Source organism: Rhinoraja longicauda, chromosome 3 (genome assembly GCF_053455715.1).
Source record: "Rhinoraja longicauda isolate Sanriku21f chromosome 3, sRhiLon1.1, whole genome shotgun sequence".
NCBI lineage: Eukaryota > Metazoa > Chordata > Chondrichthyes > Rajiformes > Arhynchobatidae > Rhinoraja > Rhinoraja longicauda.
The window spans coordinates 197,845-225,139 of NC_135955.1; the positions used below are offsets into that span (position 1 = coordinate 197,845).

Here is a 27,295-nt window from a genome sequence, read left to right on the forward strand (position 1 = left end):
GGGGAGTGGAGAGGGGGGAGAGGAGAGGGGGGAGAGGAGAGGGGGGAGCGGAGAGGGGGGAGCGGAGAGGGGGAGAGGAGAGGGGGAGAGGAGAGGGGGGAGAGGAGAGGGGGGAGCGGAGAGGGGGGAGAGGAGAGGGGGGAGAGGAGAGGGGGGAGCGGAGAGGGGGGAGAGGAGATGGGGGAGGGGGAGAGGAGAGGGGATCGGGCGTTGCGCGAATGCGGGAGGGCTTTGGGCCCAGCGGGTCCACTTCGTCTAATTAGTCTAACCTGTAACTGCTCAGCGGCGGCACCGGGGCTGAACGGTGAAGGAGACGCCCGTGGCTGAGAGCGGCAGGTGGAGCGGCGGCGGCGGTGATGCTGAGCGACAGCTAGAGGCTCAGCGGCGTCGGCAGCGATGGAGACGCCCGGGGTTTAGAGCGGGAAGAAGCAGCGGCAGCTCGGGGGCTGAGCAGTGATGGAGAAGCCCGGGGTTGAGTCCGCCGGCGGTGATGGCGGCGCTCCGGGGCTCCGGGCTCAGCGACGCGGCAGCGATGGAGACGCCCGGGGTTTAGAGCGGGAAGAAGCAGCGGCAGCTCGGGGGCTGAGCGGTGATGGAGAAGCCCGGGGTTGAGTCCGCCGGCGGTGATGGCGGCGCTCCGGGGCTCCGGGCTCAGCGACGCGGCAGCGATGGAGACGCCCGGGGTTTAGAGCGGGAAGAAGCAGCGGCAGCTCGGGGGCTGAGCGGTGATGGAGAAGCCCGGGGTTGAGTCCGCCGGCGGTGATGGCGGCGCTCCAGGGCTCCGGGCTCAGCGACCCGGCAGCGATGGAGACGCCCGGAGTTTCGGGCGGCGGCAGCGGTGATGGCGGGGTGGGGTCCCCGGGACGGAGCGGCGCCATGATGGAGACGCCCGGGGTTTGGAGCGGCGACGGTGACGCTCCCTCCACTTTGGCCGCGGAACCAAACGGCTTCTGGCGGGAAGTGGGAAGACGAAAATGACGACCTTCCCCACCTCCCTCCCAGCTGCGCACGCGCAGTCACCAAGTCACCAAGTGAAGGCGCTGGTCGGGCGGCCATCTTAGATGAGGACCAGCCCGAACTGCGCATGCGGGTGTTTCTAAAACCTTTCAAATGTGAACAACTTAAAATATATAACACCGATTTCAATAAAAACTACCATTTTTTACCATTAAAGCGACGTCAGTGAATAAAGTGAGGCTAAAAATGTCGTGCTATCTGGTTCAGTTTTGGCTGAAGTTCAGTCACAAATAAACAAACAAACAAGAGTTTTAGTATATAGATAGATGTTTATTTTTTATGTGGTTATTTATTTTGTTGCTCTTTTTATGGCTGTTGGCAAATCAAATTCCTTGTATGTTTACATAATTGGGTAATAAATGACCTAATTACAATTAATTAAAATTACAATTATAATTACAATTATTTTCAGCTTGGGTAGCTCTCAACTTATCGAGTTGTCCAAATTAGGTACGTAACCTACAAATACACCTCTCCCCCTTTAACCCTGCCGCTCTATCCCACCAGATACAGTTTTGCAAAATCATGATGTGTCGGGAAGGATAGGCGAGAAACCATGCAAAAATTGTCGAATGGTTCAAGATTTAAAGAATATAAAATGAAAGTGATTGTCGACGAAACAAACCGAGGACGGGGCATTATGTGTACAGAAATTAATTGTAGTTAGGAATGAAGTATCAATGGAAGTATCAAGTACCGACCGCAGACACTCCCATAAAGTAAGCCACTTCAAACACGCTGCACCGCCCCGTCCGGGTCAGATATCCATCGTTGTTGGGCAGGAACTGGTGTGGCTTCGCGTATCCGTCTGCGAGTTTCCCGTCGGCAGTAGAAATATACATTGATTGGATGGGCGTAACTCAACGTTACCAGCGCGACGAGTGCGATGTTTAACTGTGTTGTAATGGAAACGAAGACATGGAGAGAGATTAGTTTTTGAGAAAAGACCGCCCCGATGTGACAACGAATAATTCGAGTGCTCAGCAAAGATAGTCAGTGGGACCATCTGCTCTGTGCTGGCAATTCGCATAACTCCCTACCCACCCCATTCCCCGTCCCATACCCACGTCAGCACACGACTCGTTATTTCCACTCATTTCCCACAACGTCTCCATCAGGCAGCGCCACACAATCTCTGGGCAAACCATTCTCAGCTTCACGTTGGTTCTACACCCAACCGCTATCAGCCTCGAGCTGTTAGCCACTAATCCTCATCTCGTTCCACCTCATTTGCTCACGACAGATTTTCGCTCAGTTCGTCACATCTGCCTCATTTCCCCTGAACCGTCTCTATTGAAGGCCAAGCACCGCTCCTCCTGTATCCCCGCTGCATCCCGCCCAGTTATTTCCTCTCCGCTCCTCTTCCAACCAGTGACATCCACCCTAAAGTACGGTGCATGCAATTGAACATAATACCATAGCAAAAACTGTTGCTCCTGTGTCTGTTGTTTGCAGAAGACTTTGGCGGGGTCTCCGTGGGTTTCACAGAAACTTCAGTAATTTGATACTTACGTACAGTGGGTTTCCCTGCAAAGGTCCATTGACGAGTATAAAGCAGGGGTACTGGAGCAGAGAGACCACGGCTGCCAGAACCATCGTTATCCCCAAGATTTTCCCAAAGTGACTCAGAGGGAACCTGCAAGAGTAGAATTTTAATGCAAAGCATTGTATCGTGCCCACGAATGCATCAGTTGTCCAATTGGCCTAACTGATACAGGCTGGTATTCAGTATTGCAGTGCTAATGTTTTAGGTGCCGGAGCTGTCACTGGTGCCGCAGCGGCCGCTGTTAAATTCCCCGCTCGTAAAAATTCCGCCCTGTGTATTTTGAGTTCCGGCAGCACTGCCCCCTGCTGGTATTTATGATCCAGGTGAGCCAAGTCCCAAACTCACATATTGCTTGCATCCGAGAATCACCTCCATTGGGCGTTTATTAAACAAAGCCAAGGGAACACTCACTCCACACCTGGAGTCAGCCGGTTTCATTTCGTCGTCTTCTTAAGGAGGATTCGGCATTTTACAGGCAGTCCTGATTGCCAAAATTCAGATCTAATGCTTCGGGCTTTGGCTACTCAACCATAATCAATCCCTCATGTGCCGAGTTCACTTACGTAATGACGATGAACGTACTGAGTCCGCCGTACAGGAATGCGCGGTTGACCATTTGCATGATGAAGGTCAGGTACTGCACCTCCAACACGGGGATGGCGGCGCTGACAGAGAAGACGACACCCAACGTGACGGTAATGGCGAGAGACAGCACCGCCGACTGCATATCCGCCAGTCTCTCGCAGCAAGCCGAGCCTGGGAAAAAGGAAAAATTCGTTAACTATCCGCGCTGCCCATCAGCTTCACTATATCCTACCCGCTCCAGATAGTTTATCCGTGAGGGTGGGAGGAATTGACTTCCCCGGTGGAGAGGGAAGGGGCTGGAACAAAATGGATAGAGAGGGAGAGACTGTGCGCGAATGAGGGTCGGAGAGAATATGCTGTTGTTCAATTACAGGAACACAAATGACCGAAGTGACAGAGACAGATTAATCATTACATAAACAATGCAAGGTTTGGCCTGAGAGTCCGTGAGAAGAAATGTAAGGGTGAGAAATGGGCTAAGTGGGGGTGTGAGATAGACAATGGACAATAGACAATAGGTGCAGGAGGAGGCCATTCGGCCCTTTGAGCCAGCACTGCCATTCAACGTGTTCATGTCTGGTCAACCGCAATCAATACCCCGTTCCTGTCCACACCCCATACCCCATGACTCTACTATCATTAAGAGCTCTATCTAACTCTTGGGAGCATCCAGAAAATTGGTCTCCACTGCCTTTTGAGGCAGTGAATTCCACAGATTTACAGCATTCTGAGTGAAAATGGTTTTCCTCATCTCTGTTCTAAATGGCCTACCCCTTATTTTTAAACTGTGGGCCCTGGTTCTGGACTCCCCCAACATTTGGAACATATTTCCTGCCTCGAGCGTGTCCAATCCCTTAATAAACGTATATATCTCAATAAGATCCCCTCTCATCCTTCTAAAGTCCAGTGTGTACAAGCCCAGTCGCTCCAGTCTTTCAACATAGGACAGTCCCGCCATTCCGGGAATTAGCCTAGTGAAACGAAGCTGCACTCCCTCAATGGCAAGAATGTCTTTCCTCAAATTTGGAGACCAAAACTGCACACAGTATTCCCGGTGTAGTCTCACTAGGGCCCTGTACAACTGCAGATGGACATCCTTGCTGCTATTCTCAACTACTCTTGTCATGAAGGTCAACATGCCATTAGCTTTTTTTCACTGCCCGCTGTACCTGCATGCTTACTTTCAGTGACTGATAAACAAGGACATCCAGATCTCTTTTCCTAACTTGACACCATTCAGATAATAATCTGCCTTCCTGTTCTTACCACCAAAGTGGATAACCTCACATTTATCCACATTAAACTGCACCTGCCATGCATCTGCCCACTCACACAACCTGTCCAAGTCACCCTGCATCCTCATAGCATCCTCCTCACAGTTCACACTGCCACACAACTTTGTGTCATTCGCAAATTTGCTAATGTCACTTTAAATCCCTTCATTTAAGTCATTAATGTGTATTGTTTTTAATCCCTTCATTTAAGTCATTAATATATATTGTAAATAGCTGCGGTCCCAGCACCGAGCCTTGCGGTACCCCACTAGTCACTGCCTGCCATTCTGAAAGGGTCCCGTTAATCCCTACTCTTTGTTTCCGATCTGCCAACCAATTTTCTAACGATGCACTACCCCTAATAGCGTGTGCTCTAATTTTGACCACTAATCTCCTATGTGGGACCATATCGAGGGCTTTCTGAAAGCCCAGGTACACTACATCCACTGACACTCCCTTGTCCATTTTCCTATTTACATCCTCAAATAATTTACAGAAGATTCGTCAAGCATGATTTCCCCTTCGCAAATCCATGCTGACTCGGAAAGATCTTGTTTCTGCCATCCAAATGTTCCATTATTAATTATTTTAAAATTGAGTCCAGCATCTTCCCTACCACTGATGTCAGGCTAACTGGTCTATAATTTCCAGTCTTCTCTCTCCCCCCTTTCTTAAAAAGTAAGATAACATAGCTCCCACGTACACGTTGACGATCCAACATTAGCCCTCGTCTATCTTATGTTTGTGTTTCAAATATATGTAATTGAGTGGAAGCGACTCGGAACTCTCGGGTTACCTGATGTGTTCAACCGCTGATTTCCCCGTTTGTGTCGGTCGAAGATCAAGCCATTCCATGGCGCGCACACGATGCCGAATAATTGGATAATGGCGAAGGCGTTTGTAAACTTGCTGACTGTATAATAAAAAAACAGAGCTAGAAATAACAATGAGTTGTGTGACAAGAATGGTGCCTGCAACATTAGAGAGAACGTGGGAAGGGTGGAGCGATGGATTGTCACGTGAAAGAGTTACAGAGAGAGCGTTAATGGGGCAACCAAGGCGCAGACAACAGAGCCATTTAAGGAAAGAAAATACCCGATACAGATAAAAATACAATCTTGTGGCGAAATGTGCGGCCGCATTTAGAGTATTGTGTTCATTTTTGGGAACGTTGTTTCAGGAAATATGTTGTCAACTTGGAAAGGGTACAGAGTAGATATACGAAGATTTCGCTGGGACTCGTGTCTGAGCTTCAGGGTTAGGTCGGGCAGGCTGGAACTCCATTTCTTGGAGCGCTGGAGGATGAGAGGTGATCATGTTTAGGTGGAAAACATAGGAGATAAATAGATCGGGTAGATCTGTGTCTCTTGCCCAGAGTACGCGACTCGAGAACCTGATGACGTAGGTTTACTTTGAAGGCGGAAAGATATTAATATGGATCTGAAGGGTAACCTTTTCGTACAAAGGGTGATAGGTGTATGGAACGAGCTGCAAGATGATGTGGTTGAGGCAGGGACTATTCCAACGTTTAAGAAACACTTAGACAGGATAGGTTTAGAGGGCTATGGGCACAACGTAAACAGGTTGGACAAGTGTAGATGGGACATGGTGGACGGTGTGGGAAGGTTGGGCTGAATGGCCTGTGTCCGCGCCGTTTGACTCAAGAACTCGAACACTCTAATTGAGATAATGTTGATTATGATGGATGGTAAAATGTTTAGTCATGAATTCGGAGACAGGTCTGATTGAGCGTTGGGATAGCGAATTGAGAGTGCGGTGGTATCCTAGTCAAAGACACGGGACGCATCCGAAGTGTGCCTGTATGAGCAATGGGATGAGGGAATCGTGATGTGGCTGATATTAATGTGAAGTACGATATAGATCTGTAGATTCGGTGTACAGTTCTGGCTGAGATTTGGATTAAATATCTGGGAAGCAATTATGCTACGTGTCTGAGTATATCCTCATATTTCTGGGTAAGGGTCCAATTGTGCAGATACTTGAAGGCAAATGTTGGACATTGGGATACGGGTCAGTGTGAGGATCAGGACACACATCTGTGGGAGAATAGCTTATGGATCTAAAGTTGGATCAGGTAAGTCACAAGTGGTCGAGGATAGAACATTGCGCATCGTGTGTTATGTACCTGACTGTAATTGGGACATGCGTGTACGTGGCGGGCGGGGGCAGGGGCGGGGGAAGGGGGGTCTCCTGTGGACATGGACACCCGTCTTAATACAGACAAGGATAAAGCCCTCCGAGAACATTATGAAACCTGACGCAGAGTAATGCGGTATATTGGTACAATTAATTTCTCTAATATCTTTAAAGATTATGCTGAAGGAATTCTCGAGGCTATTCTATGATGGTGCAAAGCTTGCAGGCTATAACAGGCCGCAAACCGAGGTCGGACAGTAAACATCGCAAAAGTGGCTTCTTCCCCGATGAGCTCAATGCATTCGATGCCGACTCTGAATAGAAAGTCGGTGGAGGAACATCAGCCACTGTCAGAACATCAGCCAACGTCAGAAAGGGCGCATATGCAACAAAGGTTACTGTAGCAGACGTAAATTCTGCATTCCCGTGAATGAATCTGCGGCAAAGAACTTGTCCGGATGAAGTCCCAGGGCGCATAATCAAGACGTTTGTGGACCAACGTGCAGTGGAAATTACTGACATATTTAACATCTGACAACTTCATCTGTGGTTCAACTCCTTCAAGATGACGACTATTATCCCGTCTCAGCTGGTGTGCCTTAATTAGCCGAGTCCAGTAAACCTGGCATCCATAAACATTTAGTGCTTCGAGAGAGAGGTGATGGTGCATATTAAGTCCAGGACCCAGTTCGATGGAAAGTACAGAATGACTTGGGAGTGCTGATGCTGGATTCCCGAAAAGGTTAATTTACTGGTTGAGTAGGTAGTAAGGAAGGAAAATGAAGGGTTATCATTCATTTCCAGAAGACAACAAAATAAAAATAAGGATACAATACAAAGGCGTTAGTCCGAACACGTTTGAAATATTGTGAGCAATAGTGTGCGCCGTATCCGAGGAAGGATGTGCTGGCGTTGACGAGGGTCATGAAGAGGTTTATGAGAATGACGCCGTGGATGATTGGTTGAACGTATCAGAAGCGTTTAATGGATCTGGGGCTTTACGATCTGACGTTGAGAAGTCTGAGGGTGGGACCGCATAGAAACCTCCGGAATAATGAAGGGGGTAGATATAGTGGGCAATGAGAGCATGTGTTCAATACTGGGAAATTCTAGGTCAGAGAGCGCAGCCTCAGAATAAACGTAGATAGGAATAGTAGAACATTCTTTAGCCAGATGGTTGTAAATCTGTAGAACTCTTTGCCGCAGGCGGCGGCGGAGGCGAAGTCATTGGGTATCTTTACAGCGGAGATATTTTCTAATGACTATCCAAATACATATGTTAAGCTCACTGGCCTATAGTTCCCATCATTATCCCTACAACCCTTCTTAAGTCGAGACACGTCATTTGCCACCCTTCAGTCTTCCGGCACTTCTCCAGTATTTAAAGACGACTCGTAAATTTCAACCAGGGCTCCCGCAATTCCCGCTCTGGTTTCCCACAATGTCCTTGGATATATCTAGTCTGTCCCTGGAGATTTGTCTAACTTCGTACACGATAGTACCTTCAGCACCTCTCCGATCGTAACACTGACTGCTCTCAATACACTTCCATTAAATTCCTCTGTCCTCCTGTCGTTCTCCTCGCTAAATACACAGAAATACTCACAGAGACCTTGCCCGTCTCCTGTGGCTCCACACAGAGTTGACCCCTTTGATTCCCGATTGATCCCACACTCTCTCTGGTTACCCTTTCCCCACTTTGTATCGGGAGTGGCTATTACCCCTTACCTTGCCCAGGATCACCGTCCGCCAGTAAATTCAACATGGAATTTACCGTCCCGATAAACAATATATTCCGCAACTGAATGACTGAGACCCAAATCAGCTGTGTGAGGAAGAGACTGGAGCAGACGCAATTCCAGAGGGAAGGAACCTTTTCTTCCTCATTGTTCAATGAGCCTAGGGAGAGGGAGCTGAGTGTCATTGGAAAGTAAACACACAAAGCAGAAGTAAACACATAAAGTAGAAGCAATTGTGTTGTGCAATTTCATGTAAATATTTCAGCGGGCGATGGTGGATAAACGTGTATGTGTTTAAGAGGGGCGTGCGTTAGCGGGTGTAGGTCGTATACCGACGACGTTCATGTTTCATATATACTGAACCCATTGTGCAAAATGTGGCATTCGGCTTGCAAAGTCTAGCATTTATAGACAATAGACAATAGACAATAGATGCAGGAGTAGGCCATTCGGCCCTTCGAGCCAGCACCACCATTCAATGTGATCATGGGTGATCATTCTCAATCAGTACCCCGTTCCTGCCTTCTCCCCATACCCCCTGACTCCGCTATCCTTAGGAGCTCTATCTAGCTCTCTCTTGAAAGCATTCATGGAATTGGCCTCCACTGCCTTCTGAGGCAGAGAATTCCACAGATTTACAACTCTCTGACTGAAAAAGATTTTCCTCATCTCCGTTCTAAATTGCCTACCCCTTATTCTCATACTGTGGCCCCTGGTTCTGGACTTCCCCAAATTTGGGAACATGTTTCCTGCCTCTAAAGTGTCCAATCCCTTAATAATCTTATATGTTTCAATAAGATCCCTTCTAATCCTTCTAAATTCCAGTGTATACAAGCCTAGTCGCTCCAGTCTTCAACATACGACAGTCCCGCCATTCCGGGAATTAACCTAGTGAACCTACGCTGCACCCCCTCAATAGCAAGAATATCCTTCCTCAAATTTGGAGACCAAAACTGCACACCTAGTGCGGTCTCACTAGGGCCCTGTACAACTGCAGAACGACCTCTTTGCTCCTACACTCAACTCCTCTTATTATGAGGGCCACCATTCCATTGGCTTTCTTCACTGCCTGCTGTACCTGCATGCTTCCTTTCAGTGACTGATGCACCAAGACACCCAGATCTCGTTGTACGTCCCCTTTTCCTAACTTGACGTAATTCAGATAATAATCTACCTTCCTATTCTTACCACCAAAGTGGATAACCTCACACTTATCCACATTAAACTGCATCTGCCATGCATCTGCCCACTCACACAACCTTTCCAAGTAACCCTGCAACCTCATAGCATCTTCCTCACAGTTCACACTGCCACTCAGCTTTGTGTCATCTGCAAATTTGCTAATGTTACTTTTAATCCCTTCATCCACGTCATTAATGCATGTTGTAAATAGCTGCGGTCCCAGCACAGAGCCTTGCGGTACCACACTAGTCACTGCCTGCCATTCTTAAAGAGACCCATTTATCCCCACTCTTTGCTTTCTGTCTGCCACCCAATTTTCTATCGATGTCAGTGGGCTACATCCACAATTCTCTGCAATCTGAGATTGAGAGCATTTTAAGCTTTCCCTGAAAATGCGGATATATAGGTCAGGCTACCTTAATTTGTCAACTTGGTCAGCCAAAGATCCTGTTTGTCTGCTGTACAACTCTATTACTCTAAGATGGTGGTGTGAATCAGTCTTGAATCATTGCTGTCCTGATGATTTAGGGAAAGGTTTGGTGGTGGAGTTTGGGTTGGGAATTGGAGGGAGTGGGGTTTGGAGATGGATGGGACACATGACCGGGGGACGGGTTTAGTGACGGACTGGGACTGGGGCAAGGGTTTGGTGAAGGACTTGGGAGACAGGATTAGTGGCAGCGTTTGGTGATGGACTGGGGGAAGGGTTTGGCGATGGCCTGGGAGACAGGAGTGGGGGAAGGGGTTGGTGATGGACTGGGAGACAGGAGTGGGGGAAGGGTTTGGCGATGGACTGGGAGACAGGAGTGGGGGAAGGGTTTGGCGATGGCATGGGAGACAGGAGTGGGGGAAGGGGTTGGTGATACTGGGTTCAGTATTGATGTGGATAGAGAACTGACTTGCAGACAGGAAGCAAAGTGTAGGAATAAACTGGTCCCTTTCAGAATGGCAGGCAGTGACGGGGTACCGCAAGTCTCAGTGCAGTGACCCCAGCTATTTACAATATATATTAATGATTTGGACGAGGGAATTGAATGCAACATTTCCAAGTTTGCGGATGATACAAAGCTGGGGGGCAGTGTTGGCTGTGAGGAGGTTGCTCGGAGGCTGCAAGGTGACTTGGATAGGTTAGGTGAGCGGGCAAATGCATGGCAGATGCAGTATAATGTGGATAACTGTGAGGTTGTCCACTTTGGTGGCAAGAACAGGAAAGCAGACTATTATCTGAATGGTGGCCGATTAGGAAAAGGGGAGATGCAACGAGACCTGGGTGTCGTGGTACACCAGTCATTGAAAGTAGGCATGCAGGTGCAGCAGGCAGTGAAGAAAGCGAATGGTATGTTGGCATTCATAGTGATGGGATTTGAGTGTAGGAGCAGGGAGGTTCTGCTGCAGTTGTACAGGGCATTGGTGAGACCACACCTGGAGTATTGCGTCCAGTTTTGGCCTCCTAATCTGAGGAAAGAGATTCTTGCCATAGAGGGAGTACAGAGAAGGTTCACCAGATTGATTCCTGGGATGGCAGGACTTTCATATGAAGAAAGACTGGATAGACTCGGCTTGTACTCGCTGGAATTTAGAAGATTGAGGGGGGGATCTTATAGAAACTTACAAAATACTTAAGGGGTTGGACAGGCTCGATGCAGGAAGCTTGCTCCCGATGTTGGGGAAGTCCAGAACAAGGGGTCACAGTTTAAGGATAAGGGGGAAGTCTTTTAGGACCGAGATGAGAACGCTTTTTTCACACAGAGAGTGGTGAATCTGTGGAATTCTCTGCCACAGAAGGTAGTTGAGGCCAATTCATTGGCTATATTTAAGAGGGAGTTAGATGTGGCCCTTGTGGCTAAAGGGATCAGGGGGTATGGAGAGAAGGCAGGTACGGGATACTGAGTTGGATGATCAGCCATGATCATATTAAATGGCGGTGCAGGCTCGAAGGGCCGAATGGCCTACTCCTGCACCTATTTTCTATGTTTCTATGTTTCTAGTACGCCACCCCCAATACTATGTGCTCTGATTTTGCCCACTAATCTCCTATGTGGGACCTTGGCAACGGCTTTCTGAAAGTCAAGGTACACTACATCCACCGGCTCCCCCTGTCCATTTTCCTAGTTACATCCTCAAAAAATTCCAGATGATTAGTCAAGCATGATTTCCCCTTCGTAAATCCATGCTGACTCGGAATGATCCTGTTACTGCTATCCAAATGCTCCGCAATTTCGTCTTTTATAATTGACACCAGCATCTTCCCCACCACTGATGTCAGACTAACTTGTCTATAATTTCCCGTTTTCTCTCCCCCTCCATTCTTAAAAAGTGGGATAACATTAGCTACCCTCGAATCCACAGGAACTGATCCTGAATCAATAGAACATGGGAAAATGATCACCAATGCGTCCAATTGTTTTCTAGAGCCACCTCGCTAAGTACCCTGGGATGCAGACCATCAGGCCCTGGGGATTTATCAGCCTTCAGTCCCATCAGTCTACCCAACAACATTTCCTGCCTAATGTGAATTTCCTTCAGTTCCACCGTCTCCCTAGGAGCACTGGCCACTAGAACAACTGGGAGATTGTTTGTATCTTCCTTAGTGAAGACAGATCCAAAATGCCGGTTCAACTCGTCTGCCATTTCCTTGTTCACCATAATAAATTCCCCTGCTTCTGTCTTCAAGGTACCCACATTTGCCTTAACTATCTTTTTCCTCATCACATACCTAAAGAAGCTTTTACTATTCTCCTTTATATTATTGGCTAGCTTACCTTCGTACCTCATCTTTTCTCCCCGTATTGCCTTTTTAGTTATCTTCTGTTGCTCTTTAAAATAGTCACAATCCTCTGGCTTCCCGCTCTCCTTTGCTAAGTTATACTTATCTTTTATTTTTATGCTGTCCTTGACTTCCCTTATCAGTCGCGGTTGCCTCTTACTCTCCTTAGAATCTTTCTTCCTCTTTGGAATGAACTGATCCTGCACCTTCTGTATTATTCCCAGAAATGCCTGCCATTGTTGTTCCACCGTATTCCCTGCTAGGGTATATTTCCAGTCAATTCTGCCCAGCTCCTCTCTCACGTCTCCTTAGTTCCCCTTGCTCAACTACAATACTGACACTTCCGATTTTCCCATCTCCCTCTCAAATTGTAGATTAGAACTAATCATATTATGACCACTACCTCCTTATGGCTCTTTTACCTTGAGTTCCCTTATCAAATACGGTTCATTACAAACACTAAATCCAGAATTGCCTTCTCCCTGGTAGGCTCCAGTACAAGCTACTCTAAGAATCTATCCCGAAGGCACTCCACAAACTCCCGTTCTTGGGGACCATTACCAAGCTGATGTTCCCAGTCTACCTGCACGTTGAAATAACCACCAATTTTAACTCTTGTTTCAACTTGCACCTTATATCCAGGCTACTGTTTGGGGGTCTGTAGATAACTCCCACGAGGGTCTTTTTACCATTACAGTTCCTCAGTTATGTCCATACTGATTCTACATCTCCTGATTCTATGTCACCCCATACAAGGGACTGGATATCATTCCTTACCAACAGCGCGACCCCACCCCCTCTGCCCACCAGTCTGTCTTTTCGATAGGTCGTATCCCCCTGAATATTCATCTCACAGCCCTGCTCCTCTTGCAGCCATGTCTCTGTAATTCCCACAACATCATACTTGCCAATATCTAACTGAGCCCCAAGCTCATCCACTTTGTTTTCTATATTTCGGGCTTTCAAATACAATACTTTAACCTCGGTATTCACAAATTATACAAATTATACCTATTATGCAAAGGACTATCCTCTCGGTTCAGCTCCCCCCCCCTTATTGATGAGAAAGCCTGCTTTTCAGAAGACTGTTTCAGCTTGCTCTTTTGCTCTTCTGATTATATTCTTGGCCATTTGTCCCATCACGTTTCTCCAGTATGTGCGGTCTGGGGTTAGCCATATTGAAACCTACTCACCTTCCTGATAATTCTCAAAATTGCCGCCTATAGTACTCATCCTGCATTATTCCTGCACAATGTTGACATTCTCCACGCATCCTCATCACCTGTAGTCCAGGCACAATCACTCAACTATAACCGAGTGACCTCTCACAACGGCCAGTTAACGTAATGACCGAGCGTCTTTAGTTCCTGGGAGGTAACCAGGGCATCTCGGGGAAACCTTCGGTCTTAAAGAGGACGCGTAGACTCCACATTAGACGAACAACTCCAAATGTCAGAATTAAACCCGGACCTCTGCCGCTGCGAGGGAAAGGGGGAACGCGGAAAATAGAGCGGGTTTGGAAATGAAGATGTTCAGAAGGGAAGTGACGGAGTAGCAAGGGAGGTAGTGGCGTATTGGAGGACAGGTGTGTGGAATTGTTACCTTCTAGTCCGCTGAGCTGCAGATTTCCACCGTCAGTCGATTGTGCATGTCCATCCGCCGTGTTTCCCACTTTGTTCGCCGTTCTGTCATCACTTTCTGATTCCATCTCTCCACTTTCTTCTCTACAGTCTCCCCCAGTTTCCCTTTCCGCTTCATGATTTTCTATTTCATCCAAACTCGCTCCAGCCCCCATTTTATTCTCCCCGATTCCCTCTTTAATCCCCTCTCGCATGTTCTCTTCGGTCTCTTTGAGTTTATCTTTTTCCATCTTCACCCTCTCTTCTGCGATGTTTCCATCAGTCTCTGATACATGAACCGCAGCATCTTCTTCATTCATCATTCTCTTTCTACCGTCCCCAACGGCCCTTCCCGATCCATCGTCGCTTTCCACCTCCTTCCTTTCGTCTGCTTCTGCCTCTTGTCTACCATCTCCGAAGTCTCTTTCCGTTTCTTCCCACCCTTCTCCGGAGTGTCTTTCCGTTTTTTCCCTTTCCACTCTGCGGTGTCCGTTCATCTCCGGCCCTCCATCTCCAACGTCTTCTTCTATCTCTTTCAATCGCAGTCTAACGTGTCCTTCCGTCTCCACCCTTCCATTGACAGCGTCTCCTTCCGCCATTTCCTTCCGCTGACCTTCCATTTCCTCGGTTTCAGCCGCTTCCCGACCAGAGTTAATTGAGACTGCGCTGCATCGAAACATGGCGCAATTCAATCTGGGTGGAATGATAAGGGTGGGATTGGAAGACGGATCAAACTTATTGTCGAATGAGGCACATAGAATGGAAGATTACTTTTACTAATTCAAGAGATCTATAGCACTTGCGATTTAACGACAACCCCTGCCCCGCGTCATTCTACCCGTGTGTCATTGCACGGATATAATACTCGGACACAACACAAAAATCTAGGAACATTAATTACATCTCTGCCCTGACAAAGTCTCGAGCAATTGCTCTTATCTTGAAAAACCTTCAATCCGCCCATTGATACCAGTCTGTAACTTTGTCCTGCGCATATCTATAACTTGCCTCGCGCTAACTCGTGCATTTAGCTTCCAGTCTGTCACTCACTGCCAGATACATGTTAAACTTATTAACTCCTCGTTCAGATTGCAGACCAAGAAACACTTCCAGGTATCTCTTATTGTATATTTATGAACCAAATGCCTTGTTCGCGTTTCAGCTAGTAACGAACTCAGTGTCGTTTGATTAGGTTTCAGAACGTTGCTCATTAATATATAGTTATTATTCTGTGTATAAACATCTTGTGTATCAACTAGATTTGAATGTGAAACTCGCTGATATTAAAATTACTATTCGCGTGAAAAACGTTGAAGGGAGGATGATTGCTAATGTAAACGGTTAATTGTAAATTTATAAATGTGATGATGTACACGGTTGTATAATTAGTGTTCTACATGGAAACGACTGAACATAGGAGGAGTACGGGGTTTAACAACTAAGGACGAGACGAGTGGTGTAACTCAGCGTAACGGGCAGCAGCACTGGAGAGAAGGATTGGATGATGTTTCGGGTCGAGACACTTCCTCATGCTGAGAATCAGGGGAGATGGAAACTAGAGATAGGGAAGGGAACAATGAGAATGTAAGGTGTGAAAACGACAGATCAAAGCAGACGGTGATCAAAGGGAATGTAGAATGGTTCACTGTTGGCTGAGAGGAAGGTGACAACGAGACACACAAGCAGCAAAATTAATCAGGGGAAGTGAAGCTTCTCGGAGTACCAGGGTGGGAGAGGAAAGAAGAGAGGGAGAATGCACGGGAAATAAATTAAATCTGGAATAGAGGGAGGAATGCTGCATGTAAGAGAACGAACGAGTTGAACAATGGGCACCGTTGTTTTAGGAATGTGATGTCAGAGTACATAGGACGAGAGAAGGAGTAAGTGATGAGGCGGTCAATTGGCCAGCAATGTATAAAAGAGGCAGAGGTTGGGTATATGAGGAAGGTGGTGTTGAAATCGGAAAACAAAGGTCAACGTCCACACCGTTGAAATATAGGAAGAAGGCGGATCCCGGTCCAAAACATCATCAGTTCACTAATGCTGCCACACCCACAAAGTACATCAGCAGTTTGGTTTTGCACTTAATATTCCAGCATATTTTGTCTCCACTTCTGTAGATGGCGGTCTGCATTATTGCTGGATATCTAATTTGTCGGAAGTCATGGTCCACTGCATTACATGAAGATTGTTCAAACGCGTTGTTTTTCTCAGGGTAAACCATCGTTTCCTTTGATTAGATTCTAGCTTCGTGCTCACCCTCCTGTCTTTCCTATGTATAATTCTGGCACGCCCCTAAGGCATTGATAGTGTCGACATTCAAAATCTTTTTTTACCCGCGATTGTGGAGTGAGGTGCAAGGGGTCAAGGATTTAAAGCTAAAGGTTACGAGGAGGGTTTAGTTACACAGAGAGAGGTTGGAAACTGACATATGCTGCCAGCGGAGGTGGTAGGCACAAATACAAAGCGTACGTTGTGGTCGAAGTTTCTTATTTCACTGTTGTGATCTTCAATGATTCTGCAACTTCATCTTATGTTTAAATCAATCACGGGTCGCCACGTTCCGGATATAAACCAGCGGATTTTTCGACGTGATCGGAGCTGTGACGCATTCCTGTGCATCTGTATGTTCAATATCCCCGATCTGTGTTATTGTCTAAACCTAAATTTGATTTCAGCCTGTAACTTTCTCCTGGGGCTCAATTCTCGGCGCAAAACGCCTCATCTCCCGATCGGGTTGTCACTTGTTACTGACATTTGATATGTACGCAGACTCCCAAAATCTTGGATGAAATTCCATACGCCATTTTAGCTTGCTTTGTTCACACATTTGATCCCACTCTGATTCTGAGCCTTACCCGTAAGTATACCCATCTGGCAGAGGGTAGGGGATGCGTTTCCGAGGAAAGAGGAATATGGTGCGAAGGACATGGAAGAAGCTAAAGCAGCTGATGAACAAGAAGATTGACATCAATGAGAAACCAGCTTCATACACCAGCTGAAAAGAAGAGGCAGAGAAACGGTGTTAGGAATTTGGCTCAATGCAAAACAGTTAATCGTTAACAGTAACGCTTGCCTCAGCCTTATTCTCCACTCCTACGTCCCACCTTATTCCTCCTCGAACAGTCTATCTCTCGTTTCTCACATACTCCCAATACGACATAATTACTTGTGTCTTCATTTTATCCATGCAACATTCCACCGATCTCTCTCCCTACATTTTCTTCTCTCTCTACCCATTCCGAGGCCTTGCAACTTGCACCTCGGCTCTCGCTCAGCCACTCTTTAACATGTGCCACTCCACCAATTCTAAGCACCACTCAGTACCATTCTGGTGACGGTGTGCACTGGCCGAAGTGGGTTAGCAAGCCAAACTTTGATTCTGGAGCAGGAGGCAACGATCATTGTCTCGTGGTGTCCTCTTAAGTGGATTGATAGATATTAATGCGACAGAACGAGCCCATCATATTTGCTTCAGTTCCCGGTTTTCCTTGATCCCCGCTCTTCCCCCCTTCGTCTTACACATGTTTCACCTTTTCAATTGTCTTTCAATCTTACTTTGACACTTCTATACTTTCTTCAATATCGTAACCATCGTTGTCCAGAGACGTGTTCGCTGCTCCCCCCGTCCCTGACGCAAAAATCACACCCGAATCCTTTGGTACCTGAGGCAAACATCTTCTGTCCAATATCCTCTCCACACTCGGTCACCCAGAGAAAGCAAACTCCAGGTTTCCCAATCCATGATTCATTGCGCGAAATGCTCTGTTTCAATTCGATGTCAGTAAACCTCACCTTGACCACCAAGAGGCTGACTGCTGAGGAATCATAGGCACCATTGTACAACGTGATGACTGTCGATCTTTTGGACCCAAATAGATTTCCAACCTGCCATGGTATGAAAACATCAGTCAGCGTGTAGCCGAGTACGCAGATAATGCACATAATGCCCCGTTATGTTTGCACAGTGCGAAAGTGAAGCCAAGAATATATTAGTGTCCAATGTTGTTAGTTGATGTTCCTCATCTGTGAAACTGTCTCATGCATTGTGGAAGTACCACTGCCTCCACCACGAAACTCCAATTACACTAATGGAAGCCATTTTATTAACATGTGCACTGGTCTACAAATCCGTGTGCAGCACAAAATACAGCACTCTGATAGCATAGCACTGATGGACCGCCACGTTATCTGAGTGCCACAATGATGGAGCGACAGTAGCGGAAGAGAATTACATTCTCGGAGAGCTAATACTGAAAGAGGCCCACAATGTCAGAGAAACGTCGTCAGGAGAGAATCACAATATCCGAGAGATAAAACTGAAGAATGACTGCAATATCAGAGCGTAGGTATGAAATTGGGTCACGTGTTGGAGAGGTGGTACGGAAAAATAAGCCACGGGATCGTAGAGTCGGTACTGAGAAGGGGCCACAATGTCGGAGATTTCACTCTGAAAGATGGCAACAATGTATGGAATGAGGCTGAAATGACGGAGAGATAAGGAAGTGAAGACACCAGATCGATAGTATGGCAACAGATTTACAACATCCGAGAGAGAGTCCTGAACAGTGGGACACAATATCGGAGAGACAGTAGCGGAAGTGGGGCACGACGTCGGAGAACCTTTACGAAAGAGGGCCACAGTTTCGTAGAGACGGTACGGAAAGAGGGCCACAATACCACTGAGACAGCACTGAAAATGGTCACAATGTTGGAAGAGATAGTATTGAACGAGGACCACAGTTTCGCAGGGATAGTATGAAAAGAGTGTGAAAATGTCGAAGGCACGACAATAAGGTAGTGCCATCGGAGCGCGTGTGTTGAATGAATAAAATACTACAGGAACGTGTGCTCACTCGGTCTGAAGAAGGGTCCGACCAGTAGGTCGCTTGTTCAGGTTCTACAGAGATGCTGCTTGACCCGCTGCGATACTCCAGCACTCTGGCTACTAATATCTAAACCTTGTTTCTACACTTGATAATGTGTCGTATTAAGAGTAGGACGTACGATCTGAGTGTCTGTTTGTGAGAGGGGCACACTGATTGAGCCAGTTTTGAGAGAGTGGTGCATAGTATGGGATAGGTGCGAATGAGTGCAACGCGTGTTCACTCAAAAACCTAATTGTGAATAAATCGCTTGATTGAACAAGGCAGGTGTCAGTCTTTTCAGATCACGACAAGTCAGCAATCCCTCACCACTCCCTCTCCAATAGCATGGTCGTCTCTGACGCCTGGTTTCTCCTATTGCCCGCACGACACAGATTCCCCTACACTACCTCTCCAACAGTGTGATGTTCCCGAGGAGAATCCCGCTCCACTTCAACCCTGACAGGACAACGCCCTCGCTCCATTGTCCCCCCTACAATGCGGTAGTTCCCAAGTAGATTCCAATCTATAGCCATCCCGAGGACAGGACTCTGTCAGCACTGCCCTTAAACGATGAGGAAGTACCTGAGGTCAACCCATTGCACACCCCCACCCTCTTTTGGACAACCGGATCTCTGCAATGCCTCTCCGACAGTATGGGCGTACTTGAGCAGACCCCCCCCCCACTCCCACCCCCCGCCCACTGCCACCCTGAACGGGCAGCACTCGCCGCGCACTGCCCCTCCAATGGCGATGTGGATGTCCTGAATTGCTTCTCTGTCCCCCCAGTATTCCCTTCCCACAGTCTCCTCACAGGTGGCAGTCCTCCGGTTCAGTACGTCGAACTCCGCCATCCTTCACCTGTATGTTTGTAATGAGCAAGGAGAGTCCTCCCACTCCCAAAAATGAGACAGCGGGGAACAGCAGCGCGGCCGAGGCTGGAACAGATGGAAATGAGAGAATTTATTGTCCACCCTCCCGCTCGTTCCCACTCTCATTCTCCACCAGCTTCCACTCGAGCGCAGTGGGTTTAACGAGGTAAAGGGGAAGGGAGTTTGACTCACCAGAGGCGGAGAATGCGATCATCAACGTGCCCGTTGTGTATATGGATCTGGGAAGATACAACCTCAAAGGATTAACCACTGGCTGCGACATCCCATCCCATATATCTCGGCCCTCAGCCCCTCACCGGTCAGCACTTTTTAAAGAGATACTCAACAATCTGCTGACTAGTGGGGTGTATCAAACCTCGCGGACGAATCGAGCTTCATAAAATCTTGGCCTCGGCAAAAAGCCTACTGCCAGTGTTGGCCCCACACCTGGAGGTGGATGACACTAATCGGAAGACATCTTCGGGATCGCGACCTGCTTGCCGAGCCATTGCGCTTCATCTTATAGCTACCCATGTGTCCCCACTCTTGCGCCTTCCACTACTTCTCCCCTCCTCTCCCCGTTCGCCACGGCGTTAATCCAAAGGAAACTTTTGCTCTGGTTTATCACTGATGGGCAATATAACTCCACATCACTAGTTTTTCCTCATATCCCGAAATAACTTTCAATGAACGAATGCTCAACCATCTTACATTATTTTTATCACAATACGGAGCATCGGGTCCGTTTGTGGAACGTTCCAATTTCCGTGTCGTCGTGTGTTATAGAGTTTCCTATCTCGCAATTGAAACTTGCGCGCATTTTACCGTCTCGAGCGCTGGAGTTCTAGATAATCTCTTTTGCTTCTTTTTGGAAATATACATCAATACATTAAGCTGTGCCGAAAGTAACCCCAGTTTGTGGCTCCGATCCTTAGAGCACGGATATATCTACGGTTTGAGTTATCTGCCACTGAACGCACTTTCTTAAATTGTGGAAATTTGAATTTCAGGTGCACCGGACCAGGCTTCGAGGCAAATAGGGCGCAATTTCGATGACTGCGATGCGGTGCTTTGGATAGTTTATATATCCGGGACAATTTACTGATCGATGTGATTGTCACTGCATAACTTGGGACGGCACTATGCGCGCCATGCTTTTAGTTGCAAGACTGAACAGCTATTTCCTGAACAGTTTACTCCATCACGGCCAGACAATCATGGGCTTTCTTTTACTTTCGCCAGCCGCTTTTTATATAAATGGGCCTATTTTGTGACGCAGATTTGCGATGAAAGATTGTGGCCTGGAGAAGTTAACTCGATTATATTTTGTCAGTTTTATACAACATTAAGGCATAGTGCCATGCGAAATAGACCCCAATAATTTCACCCTACAACTCCCCTTCCCTGGCCCCCGCGAATCTAAATGTTCACGAAAACAATAATGGATGAAGGCATAAAAAAGAACAACAACGGATGAAAATCTCAACATCTCAGACAACATCTCTTTGGATTAATACCTCCGATGAACGGTCGTCAAGGCGATACGTGAATCGTGTTTCGTTCACCGCAGTTGTTGCCTGACATTATTTAGTTTAACTTGATTAGTGATACTGTGTTGCAACAGGTTCTTCAGCCCACCGATTCCATGCTGACCATCGATCAGCCGTTGAACTAGTTCTATGTTATCCCACTTTCTCATCCACTCCCCGACCACCAGGGCCGTTCTTCTTTTTTGCAGAGGTCAATTACCCTAAAGCCCTTCATGTCCTTGGGATGGGGGAGCTTCTGAATATTTCCAGCATTTTATTTAGATTTCAGATTCGCTTAATTTATTGAGTGCTTTGGGATCACGGACGGCCCTAACTCCATCTATAAAGGGTTCAAACTATGCCTCCTAATTATAGCAGAAACTCCTGTAACTGCCTTTCGTCCTTGGTTATTCATTTCTCTCAATGGCCTCTCGTAATATGCCGAGATGAACGTTTGGTTTTATCCACTTGATGCTTTCTGCATACTGTACTTTTGGCCCTGCTATTGTTTAAATATTTCTCCCCTCCTAATTCAGAATCCCTCTCCTGTGTTACAACGCGACACTGCGACCATTCCGGCCAACATCTTCCCAGGACCCATCCCAGGACCCACTTATCCCAACTCCTTCAACTCCACCAAGACTCCTGCAACGTCGCTCAGTATATCCCCTCTCATCTTGATGCTCTGCCGGCACCAACACTAATCCAAGCAAACCAGTGACTTACATAACCAGGAGGCGGGTGACTAAAGTACCGAAGTAGTCGATCAGGATGCCGTTGGCCACGTTTCCGACAAACATGACGGAAGTGGAAATGGTGAAGATCAGCGTGAATCGTTCATCCTGCATAACACAATCTAGTCGGAGGGACAATTGGTGAGAGTTATTAAGAGAAAGAGAGATGTGGAGAGAGAGGAAGCAAGGAAAGGAGAGAGAGGGAGAAAGACAGTGAGATGGAGGGAATGAATAAAGCTGTTTGAAAATTAAAGAAAGCTTGAACGAAGGAAAAATGTAAATCACCGCGATAGGCAAAGGTGAAGGAGAAAAAGAAGAAACCTGAAGTGTTAGATAGAATGGAAACGTGGTTTAGTGTGAAGGAGGGAAATAAATTCTGATAACGTAGCCAAGCGGGGACAACGATATAGAATAAGACAATGTGGATGGAATATGAAAATGGCAACTGTGATGTGTAAGGACACCTTGTAAGAGAAGCGGTACTGTGAGATAGAGGGTAGCGCGGGTAGCAGGCAGCAATCTGAATGAACAATCGTGAAAGGAAGCTTTTGGGAAAGAAAGCTCACAGAGGGATAGGAGAGTATGGCCAAGTGTAATGGGAATCTATGTGAACGGGGAGATGAGTAAGGTATTAAAAGTATTGTATATGAATGCACGAAGTATAAGAAGTAAAGTAGATGACCTTGAGGCTCAATTAGAAATTGGTAGATATGACAATGTGAGGATTACAGAGACGTGGCTGCAGGAGGATTGGGCTTGGGAACTTAATATTCAGGGTTATACTCCTTTAGTAGGGACAGGCAGGTGGGCAGAGGAGGGACGAAATTCAGTCCCTTGCGAGGATTGACATAGGGACTGACGAGGTCGAGTCACTGTGGAGAGAGTCGAGGAATTGTGACGGTAAGAGGACATTAATTGGAGTTATCTACAGACCCCCAAATAGTAGCCCGGATTTAGAGTGTAACTTGTCGCAGTTAAAACTGGCTGTAACTAAGATAATGCCACTGTGGTGATGGGGGATTTCAATATGCAGGTAGACTGGGATAATCATGTTGGTTCTGGACCGCACGAAAGAGAGTCAGTAGAGTGACTACGAAGTAGTTTCTTCGAGCAGCTTGTACCCAGGGAGGTGGCTCTGGAAATAGTGGACGCATTGGTGATCATCTTCCAATGTTCAATAGATTCATGATCAATAGACAATAGACAAATAGACAATAGGTGCAGGAGTAGTCCATTCAGCCCTTCGAGCCAGCACCGCCAATCAATGCGATCATGGCTGATCACTCTCAATCAGTACCCCGTTCCTGCCTTCTCCCCATACCCCCTCACTCCGCTATCCTTAAGAGCTCTATCCAGCTCTCTCTTGAAAGCATCCAACGAACTGGCCTCCACTGCCTTCTGAGGCAGAGAATTCCACACCTTCACCACTCTCTGAGTGGATTGGAGGATAGCGAATGTCATCCCACTTTTCAACAAGTGAAGTTAGGGATTGAATAATACTAAAAGGAAGATATATAACATATCACATAGTAGCAGGAAGCCAGCGGATTGGAAAACTTTCACAGGAAAGCAGAATGTAACAAAACGGGCAATACGGGCTGAAAAGATGAAGTACGAGGGGAAGCTGGCCAAGAATATAAAGAAGGACAGTAAGAGCTTCTTCAGATATGTTAAGGGGAAAAGATTAGCAAAGACATATGTAGGTCCCTTGAAAGCTTACACGGGTGAAATTATTATGGTTAACAAGGAAATGGCAGAAGAGTTGAACAGGTACTTCGGATCTGTTTTCACTAAGGAAGGCACAAACAATCTCCCAGATGTACTAGAGAACAGCGGATATAGGGGGATAGAGGAACTGAAAGAAATTTGCATTAGGCGAGAATTAGTATTGGGTAGACTGATGGGATTCAAGGTTGATAAATCCCCAGGGCCTGATGGTCTGCATCCCAGGGTACCCAGGGAGGTGGCTCTGGAAATAGTGGATACATTGGTGATCATCTTCCAATGTTCAATAGATTCATGATCAGTTCTCGTGGATTGGAGGATAGCGAATGTCATCCCACTTTTCAAGAAAGGAGCAAGAGAGAAAACGGCGAATTACAGACCAGTTAGCCTGACATCGGTGATGGGGAAGATGCTGGAGTCAATTAATAAAGAGGTAATAACGGTGCATTTGGATAGCAGGAAAATGACGTCCAAGTCAGCACGGATTTATGAAAGGGAAATCATGCTTGATTAATCTTCTGGAATTTTTTGAAGACGTGACAAATAAAATGGATGAAGGGGTGTCTCTAGACTTTCAGAAAGCATTTGGTAAGGTCCCGCACGGGAGATTGGTGAGCAAAATGAGAGCACACGGTATTGGGGGTAGGGTGTTGACATGGATAGATAATTGGTTGGCCGACAGGAAGCAAAGAGTGAGAATAAATGGTTCCTTTTCAGAATGGCAGGCAGTGGCGAGTGGAATGCCGCAAGGCTCGATGGTGGGGCCGCAACTATTTACCATATGTATTGATGATTTGGATGAAGGAATTAGAAATCACATTAGCAGGTTTGCAGATGACACAATGCTGGGTGGCAGTGTGAACTGCGAAGAGGGTGTTAGGAAGTTGCAGGGTGACCTGGACAGGTTGAGTGAGTGGGCAGATGCATGGCAAATGCAGTATAATGTAGAGAAATGTGAGGCTATCGACTTTAGCGGCAAAAACAAGGAGGCAGCTTATTATCTCAATGGTGTCAGGTTAGGAAAAGGGGAAGTGCAGCGAGACCTTGGTCTTCTTGTATACCATTCAGTGAAAATTGGCGTGCAGGTACAACAGACAGTGAAGAAAGCTAATGGCATGTTGGGCTTCATAACGATAGGATTTAAGTATAGGAGTAAATAAATTCTTCTGCAATTGTGTAGGGCCCAGATAAGACAACATTTGGAGTATTGTGTACAGTTTTGGTCTCCTAATTTGAGGAAGAACATGCTTGTAATTGAGGCAGTGCAGCGTAGGTTCACGACATTGATCCCTGGGATGGCGGGACTGTCATATGAGGAAGGATTGAAAAGACTAGACTTGTATTCACTGGAGTTTAGAAGGATGGGAGGGGATATTATATAGATATATAAATTATAAAAGGACTGGACAAGCTAGATGCAGGAAAAAAATGTTCCCTGTGTTGGTGGAGTCCAGAACCAAGGGCCACAGTCTTAGAATAAAGGGGAGGCCATGTAAAACTGAGGTGCGAAGGAACTTTTTTCACCCATAGAGCTGTGATTTGTGGAATTATCTGCCACAGAGGGCAAATGGAGGCCAAATCACTGGATGAATTTAAGAGAGAGTTAGATAGAGCTCTGGGGCTAGTGGAATCAAGGGATATGGAGAGATGTTGGGCACAGGTTACTGATTGTGGATGGTCAACCATGATCACAATGACTAACAATGCTGGCTCGAAGGGCCGAATAGCCTCATCTGCAACTATTTTCTATGTAATTATATGTAATCTATGAAGCGAGATTCTGAACATATGAGACTAGGCACGTGACCACCAGGCAGATATGTTGAGAGGGATCGAGACAGAATATCTACTTTTCCAGCAACTTTGAATTCCTTCGTGATATACAAACACGATATTGCAGCCAATTGAAAACGCGGTTTATTCCCTGCTGTCGGAGTTAGATCAATCACCGGCATCTCTTGTCGTTCCACTCCCCCCCCCCTAAAATGGATCAAGGACAGACCTCCCCTGCTTTTCCATTTTCACTCCTTCTCTTTCCACACCCAACCCAGCATTCTACGACATCCCTGCGACCCTCAAAGGGATCCTGCCACCAGTCACACCTTCCCATCTCACCCTGATCCTACTTCCCTGGACACTACTCCCTCCATAACTCATTGATTCCATCCTCCATTTCTACCCAAATACACCCTCCTCAGATACTTACCTTTATAACCGCAGGGGAATTAACACCTCTCTCCATACCTCCTCCTTTACTCCAACAGTTCTCCCATGGATATAGAGGTTCACGTGGACCTTATCGTTCATTATCTCCTGGCTCCTGTGTCCCCATGTGCCCTCCTTGACATTGTAGAGACCAAGCGTAGAATCGATCGTTTGGCCGAATACTTGGGCCGAATACCATGTGAGGCCGAACAGATTTTCCGGTTGTATATATTAATCTCTGGGCTTTGTCCAACTATGTGACTTATCATTAAAAAAACTCGCCTGCATCGCCCTATCACTTGCCAGGCTTTGCCCCGCCCCCACCTCTCTGCCAGTTTTCTACGTTCAGGTAAGTCTGAAAGAGGGTTCTGATACAAAACGTCACCTATCCATGTTCTCCAAAGATGCTGCCTGATATGAATTATTCCAGTTAAACTTATTTATTCCAATTCAGCGTCTGTAGTTCCATCTGTTAAAATAAAGAGAATATTTGCAATACAACTCTATTTAAGAGTGAGGAGTCACAGCTTCCAATGTTCCACTGTGCGCACAGCAATGCAGCGACCTGATGAAGAGGAAAAACCTTCTGCCTGAACCTAGTCCTGCCCGCAGTAGTGACGCCGCCCATTTAATCTCCCGCTCCTGCAGCGTTGCCTGAAACGTTCTCACCAATGGTGAGTGCATCAAAGTCTCGCTTCTCCTGCCTTCATCCTGCACACTTTTCAGTACAAGAGATTTTACTCCAATCGCTCACCTACACTTTGAATCTTCGCCCATCGGTCATTCCCTTCTCTCTCCCCATATTCATGCCCTGCGTTTCCAGCTATCCCTCCACTTCCCACTTCTACTTATCCTCTTTTACTCTCCCTTTTTCACAACTCTGTCTCAGTTTTTCCACCCCTCCACATTCGCAATACGAGTAAAAGCGATTGAAGAAGATAGAAAGATAGATAGGGAGAACATAAGTTAGGACATTATTTGCTGCTAGATTTCATGTTTACTTTTCTGCGATACTCTCATCTCATCGTGACATTCTCAGATCCACATATGTGTCTTTTTCACACTCGCTCGTCACACTCTCTGCACGACTGCCTGTTTCCAACTGTGTCACTGCGACCGTCGTTCTTAGCATATTCGATCTGTGTCTACTCTTTAACTTGGTCTCCTTAATCCATTGCCCTGCATTTCATCAACATTTCACTTTTCACTGATATGTCTTCCTCCACCGTCCATCTCTGTCTATCTGTATATTCGTTTGATTTTGTCCTCTCCCCTGTCCCACGGGCACTCACCAGTGACATTCCTTGCTCCAAAATCGCTGGAGTTATGCAATGGGAGGCAGAGGTCAGCGAAGTATTCTTCTTTCTTCAAAACAAACACAAGGGAGGGCCATCCATAGATCAACCCTGCGAAGCCAAAGCACTCTATGATCCCCGTAACAAGTGTTAAATACGGCTTGACTCGCTCTCCCAACCGGAACAT

General features: G+C 46.8%; 1 protein-coding gene across 1 annotated transcript; it reads right to left on the bottom strand.

Moving 5' to 3' along the window:
* Window positions 1–515: 515 nt before the first annotated feature.
* Window positions 516–27,295, bottom strand: LOC144611343 (equilibrative nucleobase transporter 1-like). Its single transcript, XM_078430409.1, has 13 exons — window positions 27,106–27,295; window positions 21,876–22,005; window positions 19,813–19,859; window positions 19,610–19,686; window positions 17,679–17,771; window positions 16,742–16,881; window positions 13,867–14,576; window positions 8,308–8,478; window positions 5,219–5,335; window positions 3,127–3,319; window positions 2,530–2,653; window positions 1,753–1,911; window positions 516–950 (listed from the first exon to the last, which is right to left on the bottom strand). Exons 1-13 carry the CDS (start codon window positions 27,293–27,295, stop codon window positions 516–518), a joined length of 2,586 nt encoding a protein of 861 aa, XP_078286535.1.